A 23,703-nucleotide genomic window follows, 5' to 3' on the forward strand; every position below is an offset into this window, starting at 1 on the left:
AAAGGTACTGGGATGGGATTGGGAAGGGTGCTTTTTGTTGCGCCTTAAAGCTAGCAGCAGAGGCAGTCACAAAGCGGAATCATTGTCTGTGTGAAAGGGAAAGCCAGCATGGCAGGACACGCCACACTAGACACCAACACTGTTGAGTTACAATGTCATGCTGGCATGCCATCTTAGGACTGCGGCGGCATTATGCCGGCATCATTTGTGCACAAGCAAAGGCGCTGCAATGAGGGGGTCTTCGCAGCTGAAGTACAGCATGATATGGGGGCAACCGAGATACAAGCTGCCTCGTCGCATCTGCCATAACTAAACAGAATCCTCCAAAAGAGAGAAGTGAATTTTCAAAAGTATCTAGTTTATAAGCATAAAACGTGTAGTTTTAACCCAAGTTTGTTGTTGTTGCACTTATAGAAGTAAATCAAGAGCAACAAACTCGCATGGTGGTGCAGTGGTCAGCAGTTTGCATGCTCTCCCTGTCCTTTTGTTCACTGGGTAATTAGTATAGCTGTAGTATAACTGGTGACCCTAAATCAGAGTAAATCTGCACATGAATGTGCGTGGTTGTCAGTCTCTGTGTCAGCCTTGTGAGGGACTGGCAATGTGTTCAGCTCACTGCCAGTCCCACTTTTACCTCTATGACAGAATCCTCCTCCATGACCCTGACCTGCACACGCAGTTAAGAAAGTGGATGCATGGATAATGATAATAATAATAATCATGTTTAATACAAAAGGTGAAGTGATGGTCTACTATAGTTATAACAATCTAATGCCAGTTGGAGGACTTTAAAATGATCTTGAATATGTGTCACCCCGACTTCTTTCCCAGCAGCTGTTTTTAAAAAGACGACTTTACTCACACTCTGAGAATCATTTTGCTGACAGCTGACGCAGTCATCTTGAGCTCATCATCTGTGACAGCTGTAATTCTTGGCTGTTCGACAGATTTTCTGTGGTTGGGAGATGCTATGAACTCGTTCTCATTTGTCACAAATTTCTTTCCTATGTGGCAGCGGAAACAGACTTTCAGAAAGTCCAGCAGTTTGAACTGGGCTGCCTAACACTCTTAGGGCTGATTAACTGTGAAACACCCACTTTAAACAAAAGGGAACTTTAAATACTGGGCTAGCCTCACAGCACAAGACCACAAACATTTCAGCACATTCTGCATAAAGTAGGGTAAATTTTATAGTTCTCAGGAATCTGACAACCCTCTGCTTTATCAAATGCAATCTCCAAATTAAGAAAACTCTTGTTTAATATTGATCTTATTTTAGGGCGACTCCCCCAAAACTTGTACAAAAGACTTGACTCATTTTACGATTATTCAAGGAGAGCAATTTATTTTTGGTATCACTGAAATGGTGAAAGTGCAAACTTTTTTCACTTCTCTTTTCAGAACAATGTCTAACAAGGAGATGCTCGGAGCTGATCAAGGTAGAAAACAGCTCGACTGACGGGCATTCTACCAGACTCCACCACTTTGATTTACTGACTGTTTAAGAGTTCATTTGTAGTGCAATGATCATAATGTAAGGCAACACTACAAGTTCAGGGTCACTGCTGTGTCTCTGACAACTTCCAATTCAAATGGAGTAGCCTCCACATGAAAAATGTCATTATTGATCTTGACTGGACAGCTACTTGACTGACAGGTGCTGCGAAAGCTCAATTGCTCTTGAACACTAAACTAAAAAGACACTAACCCAATACATCACATGGAGCATAAAAAAAGACAGTGTTCAAGGTTAAGAGGGGTTGTTGATGGTACATTAACCTTCATGGCTCACCTTGTCTTGGTGGTCTAAGTAAGCAGGACAGGAGAATAAAAAACTGATTTAGAGGTTGAGGGACTTGCTTTGCAATATTCCTTGTCATTTCTTCCTTGCCATACTCAGACATAATACATGACTGTAGCCCTGGGAAAAATTGGTCCAGGTTAAGCTACAATGTGGTAACAACACCGTTTCTGTCACAATGGGCTAATGCAATACGACTGCTTTTGGGCCTGCAAGGCCACGTAAGTGGGTATGGTAACAAAACATGTCAGCTGCATACAGGCGTATGACAAGCTGTAAAAACTGGAGTCATACAGCACCAGTATATTAAGATTGGAGACATATCTTAATATACAATAGTATAAAAGTATAGGAGTCCAACAAAAGTATTCTGCCTTAGGATTCGACATGGCACCTCTTGCAAAGGTTGAATAATCAATAAGATATGTAAATCGATCGTCTAGTTGATGCTTGCCAATAAAGAGGTCAAAATAGGTGTTGCGTGGCTTCTTGTTCTGCTGCCAGAGGTGAAACTGAAGTCTTGTTAAACTGAAGTTCCAAAATTCTTCTTGACTCGAGCTGACACTACTGGCTGCTGATTTCAACACTTGGATACACTGCCCACCAATGAAACCTAATCAATCCTAATCTGCTTTAACGGGAATATTAGGAAACCGGGGTCCACGTCGACATCCCGAGCCAAACCTCAATGAGGGCATAGAGGGAAAGGATGAGACGGATGGAGAGATGAGTCTCTCGGATGTGGTTACTTAGCAGATAAATTATGCATTAAAACTGCACAGGTGGTCTGGGACAGGGTTTTTTACGTGAAGGGAGGGAGCCGAGCAGCTGGGGAATTCATAACAGAAACGGAAGAGCAAGTGAAGGAGAGAGGGAGAGAGAAAGAGATACTCCCAAGCTTCATATCACAGCCAACAGATGTTCTCCCATCAAAGAGGCAGCAGGCAGGCGGCAAGGCTACTCAACCCCAGCTTTACACGGCTAATATGACCCCCACACATACACATACGTGTGCACGGACGTGCAAACAGCAGTCAAGGGCTTGGAGACGACCTAAGGCTATCATGGTGGCAACTTGTTACACTTTTTAAATTGACACAAATTGATCCACTTAGACGTGTGCGTGTGTGTTCGGGTGGGTGGTGGGAGTAGGTCTGTCAGACCGCTGACAAAGTACTATTAGCAACAAACACCAAGTTACACCTGACAGAGATTGGTGGTATGAGCATGTAAACTGAAGGGGGGCATGGCGTTACCATAGAAACAGAGAATGTGGGTGCATATGAAATCAAGAGCGATCTGCGTGCACGCACAAAAACCTACACCTGAGCTACCCTGCACACGGGTGCCACCCTACTCACCATGTATGAAAAGACAGACAGCTGCGAGATCGATCCAGGCGTTGTTTACAGATGACATTCACAGAAGCGTGTTCGCACACACGCACACACACACACACACACACACGAGACGACAACATCAACAAACCCATGGTCCCTGGAGGTAGTCCCTCTAGTATATGGAGCCTTATGTCAAGTGGGCTGTTTCTTTAACTCGAGCAGTTTCTGTGTCTTTCGGAGGCCATTAAAAGATGATCAAGCCGCACAAGATCAGAGCAAACAAAGGCATCGCTGGGGAACAGGCATGCAATTAAAGTCAACGAGCTCCAAGAACATGATACAGAAAAATCTTCAAAGGTTTAGACAAAGAGCGAGAAGGGACAGAAAAAAGGGAGTGATACAGTAATTAAGTTGTGAGAAAGACAAACACTTTGTCTCACTATTTCATGATAACTTTGATTTAAAAAAGGAAGAAGTGCTGCTGGAAAAGAGGGCCACAATTACAAATTCTGAGGTTTTGGTTCAGTAAGTTGCCTGAACCATGAATCATGCACTAATTTTGCAATTGTTTGCCAAATGAACTCTGCATCCTCCACAGCTGCCCTGTATCCTTAATGTTGGCTCTATAAAATAGTCTTGTTAATTATAATGAAAAACAAAACAAAACAAAAAATTCCTTCAATAACAATAAGGAAATAATGAGTAATGGTATTTGTTAGTCAAAGACTGGTATTTTCAGGTTGGCAATTTGCACAAACACCACACGAGTATAACAGCATCAGGGTTACGGAGTGGGCAAGAAAGAAACAAACAAGGACAAAGTTACCACGAGGAGGACCAGATAAAAGAAACACATGAAAAAGAAACTGTTGTGAAGACAATGTAACAGTGCCAGCACTGTGCCATGTGAAGCTGCTGGTAGTGCCTTAATGAGGCACCAGCAAAATGGGCATAGTGTTGGATGTAGAGATAATCAACTTAACGATGGAAAATTAATTTTATTTTCAAATTATAACAAACCTTTACTTAATGCATCTGTTAACACTAACACTTGAGCTTATACCAAATTTATAAATTAACGTATTACCAACCAAAACGCAAAGTGTTTGCTTTCCTTTCCCTACATTGAACACGCAGTGCTATAGCTACATAATTATGAATACTTAGTAATATAAAATAATATTTTCTAATATATTATATATCTCTAATATCTCTTCTGGCCAGCCCTCCCAGGGCACACAGCTTTCACCTCTCTGTGTTGATTTCCCTAGTAACTGTCCTTGGTATGACCTTGAGGCCAAATGTGTCAAGTTTACTTTCTATAGCATTACCTGCATGGTGCTTCTGTGTGCAGGAAAAAAAAAAGGTGGGGGGTGGGGGTTGAAATTAACAGTGACTGCACATCCTTTCAGCTCATCCCCTCTCCCTGCTCTGTCTTTCAAGCCTCCTCCATAAGATGTTTATAAGCTCAACTGGATTACTGTCCGTGAGAGCATGCTCTCTGCCTGATCACTGGAAACTATAGAAAAGCTTAAAGGAACAAGAGCAAGAAGAGAATAAGGAAAGACAAGTATAGAGTGATTAAGAAAAAGGACTACTTTGGTTTTACAGTGTACAAGTATGCAATTAAAAGACAATTAATCAACTTTTTAATTAACAGGCTAGGCAGTCCTGGATTGCCAAAGTGTTGCCATGACAACTGCCTTTACACAGGGTGGCAACATCCTCCCTAGTCTGTTTTTCTCTGTAGAAGAATCCTGATCATTGTTAGTGAGAAATAAGGGAACAGGAGTAATGTAGAGTAGAGACGGAGAGGCGGCGCGGTGAGGAACAGCAATGGAAAGCAAAAAGAGAAGTAAGAACTAGACAGGAGAGAAATAAATTGAAAGGGGGAGGATATTAAGGGCATAACATTCAGATTTGAGTGAAATCAGAGGTAAAAAACGTAAATGTCTCTGAATAACTGTTCTGATGTTGTTCCCCTGAATATCTGATGTTCCATTTACAAAAGTGAGATTATGAGCACTTCTATCAGCAGCGCCATGGCAGGCATTGTCATCTGCACATGCCAGAGCAAATCTCCAAGCTGACAAAGTGGTAAAAAAGGCATAATACACAACATTCACAGACCCCCCCCCCATATCTCCTCACATTTTAAACGGGAACGCTTAGTGATTAGGAGATTGGTCAAATAGATTCTGTTGTAAATTCCTTGACTGCATTTATAGCAGTGGAGAAAAAGAACCCGAGTGGCTTGGCCTGATGGCTTGCAGAACACATCACCAGTAAAATACTAAGTGAATGAAAAAGTGGTTGCTAAACACTTTATCTTGTACTACACGACAGGGTTTTTGCCTAATATAAACAAAGCCCGTGCATAACAGCTGAAAATCTATCCTGTGCGTTGTCTGCTCTTTTGGAGAAAACTGTTCATTTGAAGAATTTGGCAGGAAAACTAAATGCTACACCTAAAGCTGACATGGCTGCAGCAAAATACAATTTTAAAACATCATGAAACATTTCTCAGTTTGTGCTCAAGCTACAGAGATCATTCCCATATTACAGTAATATAAAGTGTACGCTTTCTCAGCAGCTGTATGTCTGAATTCCAAGTATACTTTTGAACCATGCAAAGAGCTTCAGGGTGACCCTTACTGGCACACTGAGGAAGTAGGAAATAAACACATAGTGTGTGGAGACATATGGTGAAAAGTCAGTAAATAATTGAAAACGGGAGAGAGAGAGAAAAATGCAGTATGAAAAGAGGCTGGTACAACAGCGGGAATCAAAATGTGGGGATGACGAGAGCCTGTTTATGTAACAGTCTCTCCCTAAGGCAAGAGAGGAGAGAAGGAAACACACACACACACACACACACAAAAAACAGCGGGTCCGTAAAATGCACAAAAACTCACTCCCAAAACTAGCAGAGTGTTCCCATTCTCTAGATTTAGAGGGGTTTTCCTGCAGGCTGGCAAGCAAGGATTCTGAACACAGTAGAAGTGGACAGGCCTAAATTACAAAGGAAGACTACTGAGAATTATAATAATTAAAAAGAATGTCCTGGAATGAATCAAAAATTATTTCCAACCTGGGTCTCAAAAAAAAAAAAAAAAGGTGTCAAGTCTGTAAAATCAGGCAGCAAAGCAAGGTGGGAATAAAGTTATTTCAGGCACCTTGCACACGCTCCAATCCCACGCCTAGTTTAACTGATGAAGCATAATATGCCAGTCATGCCCCTAAGGGTCAGTCAAAGAATAACTACGTGTAAATGCATAGAAAATATGGCAACATTCATGCTCTTGACAGTCATTTGAATAATTATGGTGGTGACATGGATGGGTCTATCAAAAATGTAACACATGGGTTTAAAAAAAGTTGCTCACAAGTGACAGAAAAGAGGGTGCAGAGAAATAATGACTACAAAAATTTATGAAAGGTGAGAGCAACGGAACGATTATGTTAGGAGTCAATCTGAAGCCACTGATGAGAGCAAAATGCACACAATACCTGGTCTGATAACCTTAAGGTCCACAACCTTCAACTTCCCTTCCTATAATTGGTTGCACAATGACAATCAGTATTCATTCAGACAGTCTTAGAGCTGGTAGCGGCAGAAATGTAGCTCAAATTGGCCCTGTACTGATACAGCACAAGTGACAAAACATACAGGAAGTCAACATACAATGGCAGTTAGAGAAACTGTAACCTGGGAAGTGTAGGGATCCAAAATAATATTGTTAGAAATCATCACACATCAAGAAATTAAATCAATTAAAAATAATAGTAATAATGTACTTTGTTAGAGTACGGGTAAAGTAAGGGAGAAATGACAAATAAGTATCTAATTCAGAGCCTAGACTGCAAAAAGTCAAAAGGGGAAGAAGGAAGTCAAAGACAAACAGGTTGAATTAAAGATGAGAAAGATGGGGATGATAGTGTGTAGGCACTGAGGCAAGAGGAAACTACAGACTGTACTGTGAGCGGAACACGTTAGCTGCAAAGCCAGTGAGTTCTTCCAACTCCTTTGATCTCAGTTACACACCTGAAAAGTTTTCTGGTCATCTTGCACAGTACTGACTGTACTGCATTAAGCAAATGCCAAAAGAGCAGTAATTCCCAGTAAAGTAGGTGCCTGTAAGACCATATTTGGTCACAAAGACAGGCTCAGAAATTGACAGTAAAATCAGCTGTGCTGTTGTCGCTGGAAATGAATCAGTGCAACAGAAAAGGAGTAGAAGAGGGGGATAAAGTGAGAGAAATATAGAACTGGGGAGGCGGTCATGAGGCAAATGGAGAAAAAGAATAAGCAAATTCATTTAGGAACAGAATTGGCTGCTCAACCAAGGGGAGTATGCCAATGTGTAGAGGACTCCGTGTCTGTGTGCAGGTAATAAGGAGAACTGATGAGGCGTTTGCTTCCACAGCGGCTATACAGTAAGCTGCTTCTCTCCATTTGTGGCTGAAAAAAACAAAACAAAGACGGCTCTGATCCGTCTCATCCGAGAAGATGCTAAAGGAACACTTTGCATATTGGCATGACAACAGCAGCAACGCAGTAATCAAACACTGATCAGCCACAACATCGAAAATACCGACAAGCAACACGTATAACACCGATATTCTTATTACATTGCAATTTTTTGCTGCAAAACCCTAGTCCTAGCATTTGTGTGAACCTCTGACACAAAAACAGCTAAGGAAAAAGAAAGAGCTCAAGGCACTGACCCTGACCCCAAACTCCCCAGATCCCCAACTTATCAAACATCTGTGGAGTGCACTGAAACCAGCACAACTCACATACCCAGAAGGATCTGCCTCCTGCAAGACACGACAGGACGGGCAAGAACTCCTCTGGTGGAACAAGGGAAGTATTTAGGCAGGTGTTCTTGTTGTGGCTAATATGTGTAAATAGAAATGCAAATTCAGCAAGTCAGAGGTGTCAAAGGGGACAAGTACATGTCATAACCTGTTTGTGTGACAACAAGGCCAGCAGGGAAATGTCAAAAAGTCTCATCTTAATGCTTGGAAACTAATATAACTGGAACTCATTAAGTGGAACAGGATATGCAGATCCCAACCAGCGCAGGACCAGCATTTAAATGCTACCCTCAAGAAACAAATATTTAGCATTTCATTAGACAACAGAAAAAAGCAAGGGAAGCAGAGAGGCAGGCGGGGGGAAACGTAAGGGAGGGGTGTTTCTCTGCCGACCCATAGTAAATAGAGTTAAGTGTGGCTGCGAGCAGGGGCCCTAAAAAATGTCAAAGTGTGTGTAAATGACTATTACTTGCATGTCTTATTTTTAGTGCGATCGTAAATAGCCCACCCTGTTTTGCTCTTTTTCCTGATTAAATAAGGACGATTAGAGAGGACACCTGAAGCGGGGCAAAAAAATGTGCAGCGTAAATCTTTCTGATTAATCTGCCTGATGACTCCCAAAAATACATAAATGTCAGTCATCTACGGAGAAAATGCCAGTGCTGCTAATGGACGTTCAAACGAATGGCATTATCAAAAAACACGATAAGAGTGGTTTGTACAAGGCACAGCAAATCCATGCTCACTTCGGTTATCATCTAACTGAATCCAGTCCTCTAAACTATTCAAAGTATTTAAAGCCTAAAGTTTCTCAAAGAAGACATTTAAAGGGTTCTATAAAAAGGCATAGTTTTACACACGGGTAGTTTGAAGTAAATGCGTAACAGTTAAGGAAACACTCATAATACTGCATTAAGCACAAAGGAAGAACCTCTGCTGCAACTGACCAATCAATGCTCTCCAGTCTAAGGTCAAATATGTCTGCGTTAAAATTCAAGGCTCATTGCTCTTATTGCATGCACTCATTCTGGTGAAGGTAGAAGGCAGTCAGCCACAAGTAGTGCTCGGCAAATCAAGTGGAAAAGTGTCTCCTTACAGTGTCCCAGGAGGGACTAACCCCCCCCCCAAAAAAAAAAAAAAGATAGCAAATAATTCAGTAGCCCAACTGAAGTCAGTGCATGTCCTTCACACTTACTTTAATCAGCAAAGATGGCGGAGTAACTGGGGCAAAGGAGAGGGGAAAAAAAGAAGGGAAGCCCCAAGATATAAGAGGCAGGGAGAGTGCAGAGAGGCAGATGGGTAGACCTTTGTGTTTTTCTATTGCGGGTGACAGAGCTGAGCATGTGTTAATCAGCCATAATGCAACGCACTGTGTCATATCATGTTATGCTCTCTGTCAGTGCATCACCTCCACTCTCCCTTTTGAGCAACCCTCTGTGATCTCATGGCCTCAAACCTTCATCCTAAGACTAGAGCGAAGTGATGGGAGGCTGGGCGCCTGAGTCATTTCTACACTGATGAAGCAGAGGGAGCCGCAAACCTGCCTGCGAGGTCCTCCGCTAGGAGGGCATAAGTATCTTGTGCATGACTGGAGAAAGAAATCGTGTGGCCAATGACACAGAGACAGACGTACATAAACAAATGTATAGGATTACATGCAAAATAATCATCACGAACACAGTTGAAGAAAAGATGCAAACTAATGAAATCACGTGCAGGCTGCTGGAACACAGTTGCACAAATACACATAGAAAATGTTGTGCGAAACAAAAAAGGCCCACTTCCTGTTTATATGCTTCATCAAGTAGAATATTTCATATGAGGGTGTGGGCTCCTTAGGATTGGCCTGATGTCCTGGATGCATTTTTCAGATGACATTTTCAAAGACTGCGTGTTATCCTGCAACTCACGTAAATATATAATTCGCCAAGCAGAAGGTGGGACTGCTCAGATGTCACTGGGGTAGCTTCTTGCTCATTAAAAAAAACGCGAGGAAAAAAAAAAGAAGAAAAAGAAGAATGTGAGCACGGGGTGCAGCCTTTGTGTCAAATGGAGAATGAAGCAAATAAAGATGGAAAGAATGTTAGTATGTGATTTCACAAGACTGCGAGCAGAGCTGACAGAGTGCTGAATTTGCAGCTTTGAATTGGGGAAAAGGAAGATGAAGACCGGGAAAATGAGAAAGAGAGTTAGAGAGAGAGAGAGAGAAAACTGGGAGTTGGGGTGTAAATAACACACACATCACTGGGTCCACTGATCTCTTCTTCTGTCTGTCTGTCTCTGCCTCAGGGCACCGAGGGTCCAGCTTGCCGACTAAAGTGGGGGTGGTGTCTCCGGAGAGAGCGTGCATGTGTACATCTGTGCGTGCACCGTCTGTCTGCACGGGCTCAAAGTGTGTTTGACTAAGCAGGAAAGAGACGGTGAGAGTATGGTGCGTGCACGTGTGGCACCTCCCTCCATCTGCAACAAAGTTTGTGTGTATGTGTGCAGATGTGTACACAGCACACTCAATCATATTATGTAATCTCTTAGCTATACAAAAAAAAGAAAGAAAGAAAGAAAAAAAAAAGGCTCTGTCAGCTCTTTGCTTTTGTGTGGTAGGTGGTTCATTTTGTGCGTACAGTGCGGAGAGGGAGGATGAAGGCAGCCGTGCACTCACACGGGCATACACACTGGCTTACAGTAGTAAACAAACAAAAAGGAAATGGTATGCAGTCACATTCAAAACGCACATCTGCACACATTGTGCACGTATGAATGTGAAGGCACAATGCAGACAGAGACGGATGCCTGGGAATCTGTAGTAGATAATAGAATGCAAGGTTCGCTCCATCTTATCCAAAGATGGGAGGTCTCAAATGGGTCACTACTCCCATAGTAACCACCCTGCAGGGAATGATGTCCCCCCTGCTGTGATCTTACTGTCCTTTCACACATGCCACCAAAGCCTTCAACCTTCAGTTTGCTTCTATACTGCCCAATCATTTCCAGTATGTGAAATGATATAATAAGTAATTAACATAAAACACTTATTACAGTTGAGTACAGTATATAGTTAAGAATCTGCCGACAGAGGTTGTTTAAAACATGCTATAAAATTAACTTTGACTTGACTTATTACAAACACATTTTTTAGTGCTCAGTTAGATTTATGCAAACTAACACAGAGATGTCAAACTAATAGCTCGGGGTCCAGAACAAGATCACCACAGGATCCAATCTAGCCCACCTGAAATGTGAAACTTCTAAGAGTAAAGTGCAAATACTGGATTTTTCCACAGTACTCTGACCTTAAAAATGAATCACATCACAAGAGTCTAAACAGTTACTTCTATTTGAATCAGTGGTCTGAATAATTGTAGGTTTTACAGCCTTCCTACAGATAAACACATCACCCACACTACACCAAAGAAATTGATAACATAATACAAATAAATAAGTTTTAATTAAAAGCATTAAACATCACAAGTTTGCCTCCCCCACCACTCACTCTACATTTTTAAATTATGGCACAAATTCACAGTAATGAGCTGCCAGTACTTTTAAATGTAGTTTTACAGATTTATTTCTTAGAGAGTGGTTAATCCCAGGAAGCAGTGATGACGGCTTCTTTGACTGATTACAGCAGGATTTCTTTGTAATGCGAAAACACTGAGATGTTTTCCCTTTCCAAAAGAAATATCTCAGCCTGTTTATCTTGAGTTTTATAAATTAGAAAATAGTTTTACTGGTCTGGTCTACTTAAGATCAAATTAGGCTGCAAGTGGACCATGAACTAAAAGGGGGTTTGACACCCCTGCTCTGAGGCCTGTTTATATGATTCCAGTTATTATCCAAGCACACACTTGGTTAGTTTTTAGTACAGATACATTGTGGTGTATAATAAACATGAACACCTTTTGTGAATGGAGCACAAAACACATCTGATTTCCTGAATGAAGACACAAAAGGTGATTTGCCCACAGTAGGCTGAGGACTGCTGCACCATGAGTCATCAAACTGTACTAACTTGGTCATTGCTACTTGCAGCTACGACACTGTGTTCCAAGCAACGGACGTGATGGTGAGGGAAGCAGGGTCCTTGGGGTATAGCAGTTATCAGACAAGGGAGCGCTGTTGTGCTGGACTTTCTAATTCTGTGGACGATATATTACCAGCACAAGCTAGACTTGCATCGATAGTTTGCCCACGGGTGAGATGATGCACTGTGACTTTTGGCACAGTTTTAGCTACTCATCTCTTAAAGAGCAAAAAAATGCAAATTGCCTGTGACATAATGGTTTCCTGGCCCTCTATCATTGCGATGTCACCACTTCCCCCCCTTTCATTTTTCCATTATTTTTTATTTTATTTTTGGGGGTGATTAAAAGAGCCTCTGTACATTGCTTCATGTATCATATAAATAGAAAACAATACTCACCAGGCAACTGTATATAGATTTTAAATGATTTGTAAATCCCTGCATTCTGATTGCTTGTACGCGACATCCCATGCTCACATTCAAACAGCACTGCAGATTGAAAATGTACTGTTCGCCTCTGTGATTTACTGGTACATAACATGTCTGGGTGCTCACGCAGGTCTTTAAACACCTGCATTATGCATGAGCTGCACATTGTATACAATGCGTTCCTCAAAGTCTTTAGTATAAATCTGAGGCCTTTAAATAGAGTTTAAAAAAAAAAGCAGAAACAATAAAAAGAGGGGGGGGGGGGGGGGGGGGTGTAACAGCCTCGTAACCAACACTGCCTGAGGTAAAAATGTCTCAAATTAAGATGAGGATGTTTTCTGGCATTTGCGGCATACGACCAGACAAAGTGCCTTTCATTCAAGTTCACCCATTGAAATTCTCGTAATGGACTCTTCTGAAATCGTTCCAAAAGCAGCCGAGGAAATGCAAACAAGCTGTACGCGCTCATGACCTTCACCATATCCCACAAGCTGCAAAGATATATTACACAGCGCTACATAAGTAAAGATTTTAAATTATTTCATTATCATATCGCAGTCTCGAGGCACAAAGTATACTGCACACAAAGAAGACAAGAAATCAGAGAAGAAGAAATGCAAATCAATATGGTACGGACTAAAGTCTTCAGGTATAATCTTTAATAAAACAAACCTTTGTGGGATTACAGGAGACATTTAGAAAAGAAGAAAATTCCATCCACCGAGACAACAAAGAGTATGGATTTTAACATAATTAAGAAACAGGCAAGATAGTGGACTACACTAAAAAGAAGAGACTCAAAAAAAGTGGCGAGAAAAACTTAAAACATCAGCCCGGTAAGAATGACTTCCCTGAAACACAGGTATGTCATTTCTAACCAGGCCCGAGAAGCAGTTTCCTCGGCTGCCATTCTCGTTCCCTCTCAAGTGGTCTGGACAGGTGTCGAGCCCAGTCATTAAGGAAGTATCACTTTCTGTGATTGCCCATGTCATGGTCATTGTTCCCGTCTCGACGCCACACAGCCTTCATTTGTTAAATCACAAGGCAACAATGACAGCAGTAAGCAATACATTGGAGAGATATTCGAGAGGTATGCCTGGAACGGTAATACAGTTGTGCAATCATTCCGTGTGCCTCCAAATGCCATTATATTTTAATTCTTTACACACTCTAATGCAACTTGTGAGAGGAATGTAACGGCACTAATTATTTCACATTAGCCAAAAACTCTCTTTGCAGAGACATGACAGCCAGGGACTCGGACCAAAAATGGCTCAAGTTAAGAGGAAATAATTTGCGAGAGCAGCAAAGGGATTTGGCAAAAAAAAAAACCCCAAATTTGAGAAACAATTTTAGAGTCAGTCATAGAAAGAACCAAGTTTATTTCACTTCAAGACTCTACAGATGACCTTACTTTAATGTTAATCCCCAGCGTTTTTCCATTATATTGCCTGGTGGCTGCCATAGGTTATTTCACTATGAGAGGCCAAGAAAATGTGAAAGGATAGAGGAAATAAAAAAAAATTCAACCCTGGAAGGATTTCAGTGGCTTCAGGGCTTAAGAAAGCACTGAGCGTGGTATTAATAGAATAGGGACTGTCATCCATGGAAACCAAACAAAGGCGGCAGTATGAAATTTTATGTAGATTATTAACAGAAGACTGAGAATTATTATGGTACATAGGTGATAAAAAATCCTTCACACTACAGCAATTTTTTTTTTTTTTAAATGCACACATTTTATCTAATTTCACTGAAGGGGAAATATACAACAACATCTAGAATTTTATGCAAACAAACGAGAGAACGCTAACCATATAAATCCTTTGAGTGAATTCAGCCGACTAGAGGTAAACTTCCTACAGCATGAACTCAGGGACGGAAGCTAATTAGCTTTGCTAAAAGCCCAATTATCTTGATTCATCCACAGTGTGTTCCTGTTTAGCCAGGTGTGTGATGTGCTGACTGCAGAGAAGACACAGCTTAGAAAGCAAGACAGGGACAGGTTTTTGCACCGTCTTTGAAAACAGAAGAAAAAAAACAACTCATAAAAAAAGCACACTGAGATGTTTGGCTTCCACTGTGAGCTACCAACTGACCTTTCAGAGTAAGCAAGAAGCAACTGAACCAAAATAAAGATCTAGAAAATTGCACTGTACCAATATAATCAGACATGCAAACAATGTTAGTCAGCCAATAGCAGCAAACTCGAGTTCTGTGATCTGCTTTGCACAGTAAAAACGGATGACCTGGGTCATGTGGTAATCTATACTTGTGAACAGGGCCTTTGGCAAAGTGACAGCTAAGTCGGCTGGACTTCCAAGTCTGGGGACCACTTGGGGTAAAAAAAGAAAAAAAGAAAAGAATGCTGAAACAAGTTTATGTACGTCAATCAGGCTGCTCCAAGGACACGTCACCTGGCTCACTGTCAGAATGATGCCGCTTCAAGTGCTTTTGACGGATGCTGTTGATGGACGGGTGAAGTATTAGGAACGGCAGCACCAGATCCTGGGTTTATGTTTCCAAAGGTCCCCCCCCCCTTCGAAAAGGGTACAACTGCTGCAGGTCCTGATTCATTCTGAACAGAGTCCAGGCCAAGGAACTGTCCCGCATGATCCAAAAACTGTAAAGCATCTAAAGATGCCAGGGGCATGACTGGAATTTGATTATTAGTTGAAGGACAGAGACGAGAAAAATAAAGCAGAAGGAAGGGTAAGGATGTGAGAAAACAGAAGAGATTAAAAGAAGGAGAGTGGTCTGTGAAGAGGGCCAAGTAGGACTGAAGGAAAGGGGCGGGTAGTGATGAAAGGAGAAGATTCCTATGACATGAAATATCTTTAACAGGGTTTGTCATATCCTCTTTTGCCCTTTTTTCCATGCCTTTTCTTTTCCATCTTCTTTTACCCACTCTGAGAGCCATCGGAGTGTATGAATCTCCTTCAAGGTTGGGTAATTATAGCAGCAAAGAAAAGGGGGGGGAAAAAAACGCTTGCCCAACAGAAAGCACACTTCTGTTTTGTGAGCACCGATTGTTGATTCATCTTTTCATAATGAGGCCACTCCAATTACGAACATGTTTCTGTCCTCGTCCAATTTATAGCTACTTGGTTGCCTTTTTTTTTTCTTTCTTTTTTTTTAAGTAAAGGTAGGCCTTAATAGAATATTCACAAATAAATACACACACAAAAAATAACACTGCACATCTGCGAAGAGCTCTGACTAGCAGAGCACAGCCAAGAGCTTCTGGGAGTCTAAATTGATTTCCCCTCTCGTGAACCCATCTCTTAATTTCTAAGTATTTTATTTCATTTTTCTGTTTCTGAAATCGGAAAGTCCCGAGGCACAACTACATATCGACGAGCCAGCTCCCACACCTGTTCAGTCTTTAGGGAACTTCAATGAAAGCTACAGCCAACATTTCCCCTGTCAAAGACTCTGCTGTTACCAATCCACCGAGCCAAACTACCATTTTGTACAATTCATTTCTCTGAGCTGCAGAAAGATAGTCGTGGAACATAATATGACTAGCTGCAAAGAGATCTGTCTTATTACAAAGACAAAATGCACCCTCTTTGCAATGAGTCTTGTTTACACAGATGACTGCTGAGCGAGAGTTTGTTTTTATAACCAAAGGAGATTTTGAATATACACCAGACTACTTTGTTAAACCACGGAGGAGATTTAAGGAGGGGGCGTGACCATGGCTTGGCAGCGATCAAATCATTGTTAAAACACCACAAGATAAGTTTATACTGTGTCCCTGGGTCAGTCTTTTTCACTGAATTATAGGAATGTTAGTGCTGATAGCGTGATGATCATTCTTACAGGGGGACACACTTTAGAGATTTATGTAAACAATAGTCGAGGCACAGATAAATGTAATGGGGAAACAGGCTTTGGAGCAATTCCAGGTCTACAACTTAAGCCTTCTGCATGTTGTGTGAGATGGATTTGCTCCCAGGACTGCTCCAGATATTGTTCCAAGAGATGCTGATGTGCAAGATCAAAATGCGCTGAGCTCTGAGAAAAGGAGTCTTCTCCAAACCCTTTGGAAGGCTTCATTTAGAAGACAATCACTTTGTCCCATTGGCCTCATTGTAGCAAAATCTCATATTCGCTTAAGTCACTCGAACTAAGCAGTTTTGGTTCAGGATGCTACTGCAGCAAGCCTGAGTCCCTCCCCCTCGATGTCCTGCTGGACCACCGACGCTTTTCTTAATGAGTGTGTGCATGCATACACGCACACATGGGACCCTCTTCATTATGACAACCTTGTTTTCTCAGAGAGACGCCTGACGCAGCAGTACCAATGATGTCTTCCATATCTACTGCCGCAGGGACAATAAAGAGAGGGCAATGAGAAAAGAGGAAAAGAGGGAGGGCGATGGGAAGGGATACAAGCTACCATACTGAGCCTCAGCCTACACACAAAGACCAACCACCTTAACTTCAAAAGAGAAAGAAAGGCGGGGAAAAAAATGCATGCTCTTAGCTTTTTTTTCCCTCAAGATGGTCTCTATGGGTTAATTAGAACACAAGTCCCACCTTATCTGCCTTCAAGTTGCATAGTATGCATTCACACACAAATACAACTAACTGCCCCGTGCCCTGCTAACACAACACACTTTCCACTACACACATGCACAAACAAATCAGGCTGAGGTTGATTTGTCCACCGGTGCCTTTGGCAAACTAACATCAAACATAATCACCGTCTGTCTGGTCAATTCAGGCCCCATTCTGTTGCCTTTCCTCACGGCCCTGTCCGCGCTCAGGTTAGCTCAAGTCAAAACCTTGTGGTGAAAGTCAATCTGTCTCAACACTGCAAGGGGGTTTGGAAACCGGTAGTGAAATTGTTATCGGAGGTGTCAGGAATGCGCCTTCATGCTGCAGTTAGATTTAACATGGCAGCGTCTGTGTGCTCACATCACTGGCAAGATGTTTTTCCTTTTTTTTTGCCTCTTTTTTTTTCTTTTTCTTTTTTTAAATGTCAGACAAAAGGTTCACCTGCGCACCACTCTATTCAGAGTTGTGAGAAATGGAAGACCTAGACAGAGAGTAATTGGAAGAAAAAGAGGAGAGCTGAGAGCAGGGAAGACACAAGAGTAGGAACACACTCACTGTGAACATGATAGATTCAGAGGAGGGGAAAAAGAACGCAACCCCTTCTTGGCTCCGGCACTACATCACATTTATATGGGGAGAAGATGCATTTGTGTCTCCTCAAGGACCCAAATGGGTGGACGCAAGTGGAAGAGCGAGAGGAGGAGAGGCATGAGCAAAAGAAATAAGTTACACAGATAGAGAGAAAGAGGACAATGATGACAGCTGGCTGGGCACCTCGTGCATCTGCCAGGGGTGAGTCGCGGAGCCATAATGAAAATGCAGGGCGAGATCAGGATCACTGTGAGAGAGGCCTCTATCCATCACAGATTTCCCACTGAGAAAAGACAGCTTCAATGATAACTGCAAATATGTGGCTATTTGCAGAAGCAGACGGAGTATTTTCAGAACACTGTAACTTTAACTTTTAGCACTGCATCTTATTAATGCACTTTAGTCACATTTATATTGCCACCGGGGTGACTTAGTGCAATTTCTCAGCATTATTTGAACAAAAAGCTTTTTATTTTTCTCCACTCACTTCTGAAGGATTATCATTTCTCCAGACAGCACCTCTACTAATAAATGTATTACTGGCACTGATGTTGAAGGCGGAAAAAAGAGCTGCTGGATCTGCGATGGAAGAAATAGCCCACACATGGACACAGGACAATATGGCCACAGGCAGGCAGACCCTAAGTCACTATGGCTCAGAGATGGGAAAGCCAGTAAATCAAGCACTGATGCTGCTGCTAAGCCAGATGACATCTTGAGATTTACTTCCATCAGCAATTTTGAACCTAAAGATAGCTAGCTTTGGTTAAATGAAGTTTACTGTGCAATTAACATTTGAAAGCTTTTTGAGGGCCAGTTTAATGCCATTTGGGACTCATTGTTTTGTAGGTTGTGCAGTAGAGCTCTTGTAGCATCTAAATCAAACCTACCTTCTCTTTCCTCTGTCGGCACCCCTCCTCTGCTGCAACCAGGGTTTTGTAGTAGGCACTGCGCTCCGCTGTGAAGTGCACCTTGGACAGAGCATTTTCTACCAGTGCCACAGACAGATTCACACCTTCAATGTGCAGCCAGCCAATGAAGTTCCCTGCTTTGTCCATGCTTTCCACTTCAACTTCCACCTGGAAAACCACAAGAGGAGAAGGGGGGAGGGAGGGAGGAACGAGAGAAAGAAAAGAGGCTCAGTTAATGTTCTGTATCAAGATTAAGTTTGAGATTCGTTTACAGCAATAGGAGGAAGGGGGTCCCCCTGAGGAGACATCACTGTTCTTAAATAGAAACATGAATGAAGACCTGTGAGCTTTCTATTGATTCAGTACCACACACACACACACATATGCAGATCCTGTTTCATTCCACTGTTGTGGACTTCCCAATGAATCTGGTCTTGGTCAGTACTTTTATAACCAGAGAAAGCCCCGCCCGCACCAGCAGCGACTGCTCGTCTAAGTACACTTTCAGAATAACTTGAGTGTTTGACATTTTCAATTAAGCATGACTGTCAGCTTTCAATAACGTGTCTATTTAGAAATCACTGGGCCTGTGATTGGCCTGCACAAACAGTGGAGGCTATTAGAGGCTTTAAATTAGTGTTGCATATGCACTTCAACCTTAATTAAGAGCCCACATTTCTTCATCCTATTTTTTTTTAAACAACGCAAATCATTTTCAATTAGTGACAGCTAAGTTGCCATTCCCTTAAGTAAACAAATGAGGGCACCCAAATTAGCTAACCCTGCTGACAAAGTAGGAAAGATTTCACAACATTGCCCGTGATGGACTATAACCAAATTCTGCCTATTCAGGCTAATTATCTATTCATTACTTTTTGTTTCATAAATGATGGACGACCAGGAGGCGAAAGAAAAAGGACAAAGAAAAAATCAATAGCATTTTTCTTTACTCTAAAGCCTAAAGTCAGCGAGAAAGTGAGAGGGCAGGTGTGCTGAGGAGATAGGACGTAGTCAAGCGATTAAGACTTGGACTGCTTAGCCCTGCACTCACAAGGGAAATCTGAGGGGAATTAAGTTTGTAAACTGCTCTGCCTTGTTCTCAGCTGAAGTTAAAAAAAGAAGCTTTTATTACTGAATGTATAATCTGTTCTTTTATTAAGCATAAAATTGACAAGCATTCATATAACAGTGGGACACATATTTCCACTTTCTGGATCCAGTTATATTTGGATAAAGCGTTTTCATCAAGGGTTTGTTCAAAAGCGATATAATGTAATGTAACACCACTTGGTACTAGAGATGGCACGATACCACTTTTTTATGTCCGATACCGATATCATAAATTTGGATATCTGCCGATACCGATATCGGCAGATATAATCGACGTAATCAACCTTAATTTGATGCAGTGTGGAAAAAAAATGCACAGAAATCAATTATTTTTCATCCATCCATCCATCCATTCGCTTCCGCTTATCCTTTTTCAGGGTTGCGGGGGGCGCTGGAGCCTATCCCAGCTGTCATAGGGCGAGAGGCGGGGTACACCCTGGACAGGTCGCCAGTCTGTCACAGGGCTAACACACAGGGACAGACAACCATTCACACTCACATTCATTCGCACATTCACACCTAGTGACAATTTGGATTATCCAATTAACCTATCCCCACAAGCTGCATGTCTTTGGACCAATTATTTTTCAAGAAATATTAAATAGATTCAACATCTTTCTTCAACAAAATTGCAGACTGCACAGATGGTACCTTCCCAAAGGAAAAAGTACTATAGCTTACTAGGGTATATTAGACTTAATAGTTACTATATACAGTAATTGACTTCTATTCATTTTACATCAAATTAAAACTTTGGGTGTAAGATTTGGATAATTATTTATTAAAAGCTAGACATTTTAAATGAGAATAAGAAAGAAAAGTATGTCTTTGTGCCCCCTTTTCCCTGTTCATGCCCTATCGGCCCCCCTGGCTAAACTTTGCTAGATCCGCCCCTGCACAGTTACCAGCCGTCAGCTACGTAGAAAAGATCCTCGAGTAGAAAGTAATATTAAATAAATTCTAACAACAGCTTATCAAGCTTAAACGTGCTGCTGTTGTTCAGCCGCTGGTTTACTCTTTCTGGTGCAAAGTGGGCCAAAAACAAACAAGAGAGACGGACTCGCGACAGAAAAGCCGATCAGCTGATCGTTAAGCAGTTTCATGATTGAAGTAGCAGCAAGAAGAGGCAGTCGCTCCATATATCGCTTGTTAAGCTTAACGCAGGAATGCTTTACAAACATTCAGAGATGGACTTACACACTTGCTTTACTTCTCTCGGGGATAACTTTGTCGGAGATGAAATGCCGGGTTGGTAGCGAAGCTCCACATGCTATCCAGACCACCGACAGGTCCCGCATGCCACAGCCGTTCTATCACGTGATGGATACTGCTCCGACGTGCTAACGTTCTGAGGTGAGTTACGGCGTGTTGCAAGTTTTGTGAGGTGCTTTCGTGATATTTAATGGATCGGATTACATTTTTTATTTTTCTCCGATATCCGATCCAGTAATTTAGGTCAGTATCGGACCGATACCGATACGTAATATCGGATCGGTCCATCTCTACTTGGTACAGTGGCATATCAATGAGGCTCTTGTTTTCAAACTTGGCAAACTATGCTGAACAATTTCATATTTACAGAAAACAACCTGTTTCCTACCAACTAATAAAAACACAGCAGTACTTGTTTTTAACATGTAAAACAAGCAGCTAAAACATTGGCCTGCCCTCCCAGGACAGCAATGGAGTCTAAATTCACTCGTACCTCATCCGCCTCTGTAAAATCTTCATTACTGTCTTTCTGTCTTCCTCGCTGCCATCTCAGATACTAACCCCATTTTATCTTTTTTTTTCCTCCTCTAAGTGGAGAAGCAGTTACATAACTAGGCTATAAGAGCAGCACCGGTCCTCTGAGTATCCAAATGTCAAATGGGGAAGTGGGCGAGTGCTGGAAGAAAAGAGCCAACTTAACTGTTACCAGCTTCCATTAACGCAGCAAATGCAAAAACAAAAATAAAACAATGCTGACAACTAAAAGCAACACTCATAGCTGGGAAAAAATCCAATTTGAAGGAAAAATAGAAACTCGACTAGAAGTTGTCTAGAAGTTATGATCGGAGCACGCAAAGCTCCAAAGCAAAAAGTGTTTATGCTCGCTGTGGGGGGCAAAAAAAACAAAAAGCACAAACCAGGAGATACGAGGGCAACTCTAGTGTGCTCAACAGAATGAATGAAAGCCTTTTGGCTACCCATTTTTCTTTAACTCTGACCGGTCCTTTACTTGGCAGGAGATTCTAGCAAACATTCAGTTATGAAAAAAAATATCTCGATCTGAGCTATAAAGACAGGCACACTAATAGATGGAATAATATTTCCACGGGGGGAATTATACACTGGAATGTTCTATTGCCTCAGAGAATCATAATCCACAATTATTCTCTAATTATCATATTTTGGAGGAAAATATAATTCTCCAGGCCGTGTAGAAACTATTAAATGTGATGAATATCACCAACGTGAGGAGAAAATACGCAGTCGAGTAAGTCGGATCAACCATCTGTAACGAGAACTGATGTTAAAAAAAAAAAAAAGCAAAAGGAAAACAAAGTGATCCTAAGAAAACACTTTTTCAGTCACAACAACAAATTCGTCTGTGTGCTTTCCTGGACCACTTACATGGGAAACTTCATTTACCACATACTGCCAACCTTATGCAAAGAAAATGAGCCTGCCTGAGCTGATGACGACAAGATGACTCTTGTCTTTGCCTACAGGGATGCTGTAACAGCACACAGCATTAATAACCACCAAACAGACCTACTGAGAAATGTCAGTAATATTACAGGATACATGAGCTGAATGGAAAGCACCAGCAAAGACAGCAGGCTACAATCACACACGCCAGCCTGTCATAATCAAAAGGACTATACCCGGACAGTTCAACTTTAATTAGTCAATCAATAGAAAATGATTATTAAGAATGTTATTCCCTGACTGAAGTCAAAATAAACAACAAATGCGTATATTGAGTGACCACAAAAACATGAAAGCATATGTAAAACTGAACTGACATTTCACCAGGCAGATCTAAAGCATCAAGAGTTTCACAAAGACACAGACAGAATTCAAAGTTCTTCTTTCCTTCAAAGTAAATAGCTTTGGTCACAATGTGCAGAGGACAGGGGAGGCGGAGTGGAAACTGCTTTGAGTAGAGCCCAGATGGTTCCCAGCGGAGGCCTCATCTGAGCCAAGATGGCTCCCGTCGGAACACAAATGGGCTCTGGTAATCTCATAAACGCTGGGATTGTGTCGACACAGTGGACAGAAAAGAAAAAGCAAACTACGCATACGCACAAAGCTAAGCGTGTGTGTGTGTGTGTGTGTGTGTGTGTGTGTGTGCGCGTGTGCAAGTAAATACACATGTGCACTCGTTGACCAGTACAAAACACAAAGCCATTTGGTACAACTGAAGTGAAACCATGGCCCAAGGGCATGTTTTAAAACTGCAGAAGATTGAATTCACTTAGCTGTTTGAAAGTGAGGAGAAAAAAAACAACAAAACTAAACCGCAGTTGGTGACACATCATGTCAGGGCCAAACCCACACTAAAAAGAAAATGAAGGAATACAGTGGGCTGGCAGTGTAAAACCTGGCATGCAAAGGGATCCAAACAAAAGATGTTTTAAACACCTGGAGGGAAAAACGCCAGTGGCTAAATAAGCACAAGGTACAGAGAACAGGGTGTGCCCATTTCTCTGTGAGCCGTTTTAGACCCTATGAGGTCGAACGTGGCGGGTAAAAAGCTTGTTTTAGCAATGCATTATGTGCTATGCATCCAAAACAGCTTCCTGTAGGCATTTATGCAAGGCACACAAGAGAATAATCTACTAATCAGAGCTTTCAATCATCACTGACAGCAGCTCTGTCACAACTTACATCTCAGTTTTAGTGCATGATCCAATTACTGAGATCACAGTTATCACCATAGAGATTTACATTTATGAGTGAAATTACCAGTTTTGGTCATAAAAGTTTAAAGCCTGAGGCTTTGTCACTAACAAATATAGTGTATGTTCAGAGTGTACTCTAGGCCGCCGCTGCTGTGTGTGAGCGGCTGCCAGAGAGGAAAATGAGTCAAAAAGTCTGTTTATCAAAGAGGGCTCTGTAATGCAC

At 41.7% G+C, this 23,703-nt stretch overlaps 1 protein-coding gene across 1 annotated transcript in view; it reads right to left on the reverse strand.

Moving 5' to 3' along the window:
* Window positions 1-23,703, reverse strand: part of snd1 (staphylococcal nuclease and tudor domain containing 1) — a 176,159-nt gene that overhangs the window by 46,306 nt on the left and 106,150 nt on the right. Inside the window, exon 17 of the mRNA XM_026146181.1 lies at window positions 18,460-18,648. Within this exon, the coding sequence (XP_026001966.1) occupies window positions 18,460-18,648 (189 nt within the window). The remainder of the gene's footprint in view (window positions 1-18,459; window positions 18,649-23,703) is intronic.

Source organism: Astatotilapia calliptera, chromosome 17 (assembly GCF_900246225.1).
Source record: "Astatotilapia calliptera chromosome 17, fAstCal1.2, whole genome shotgun sequence".
Lineage (NCBI taxonomy): Eukaryota > Metazoa > Chordata > Actinopteri > Cichliformes > Cichlidae > Astatotilapia > Astatotilapia calliptera.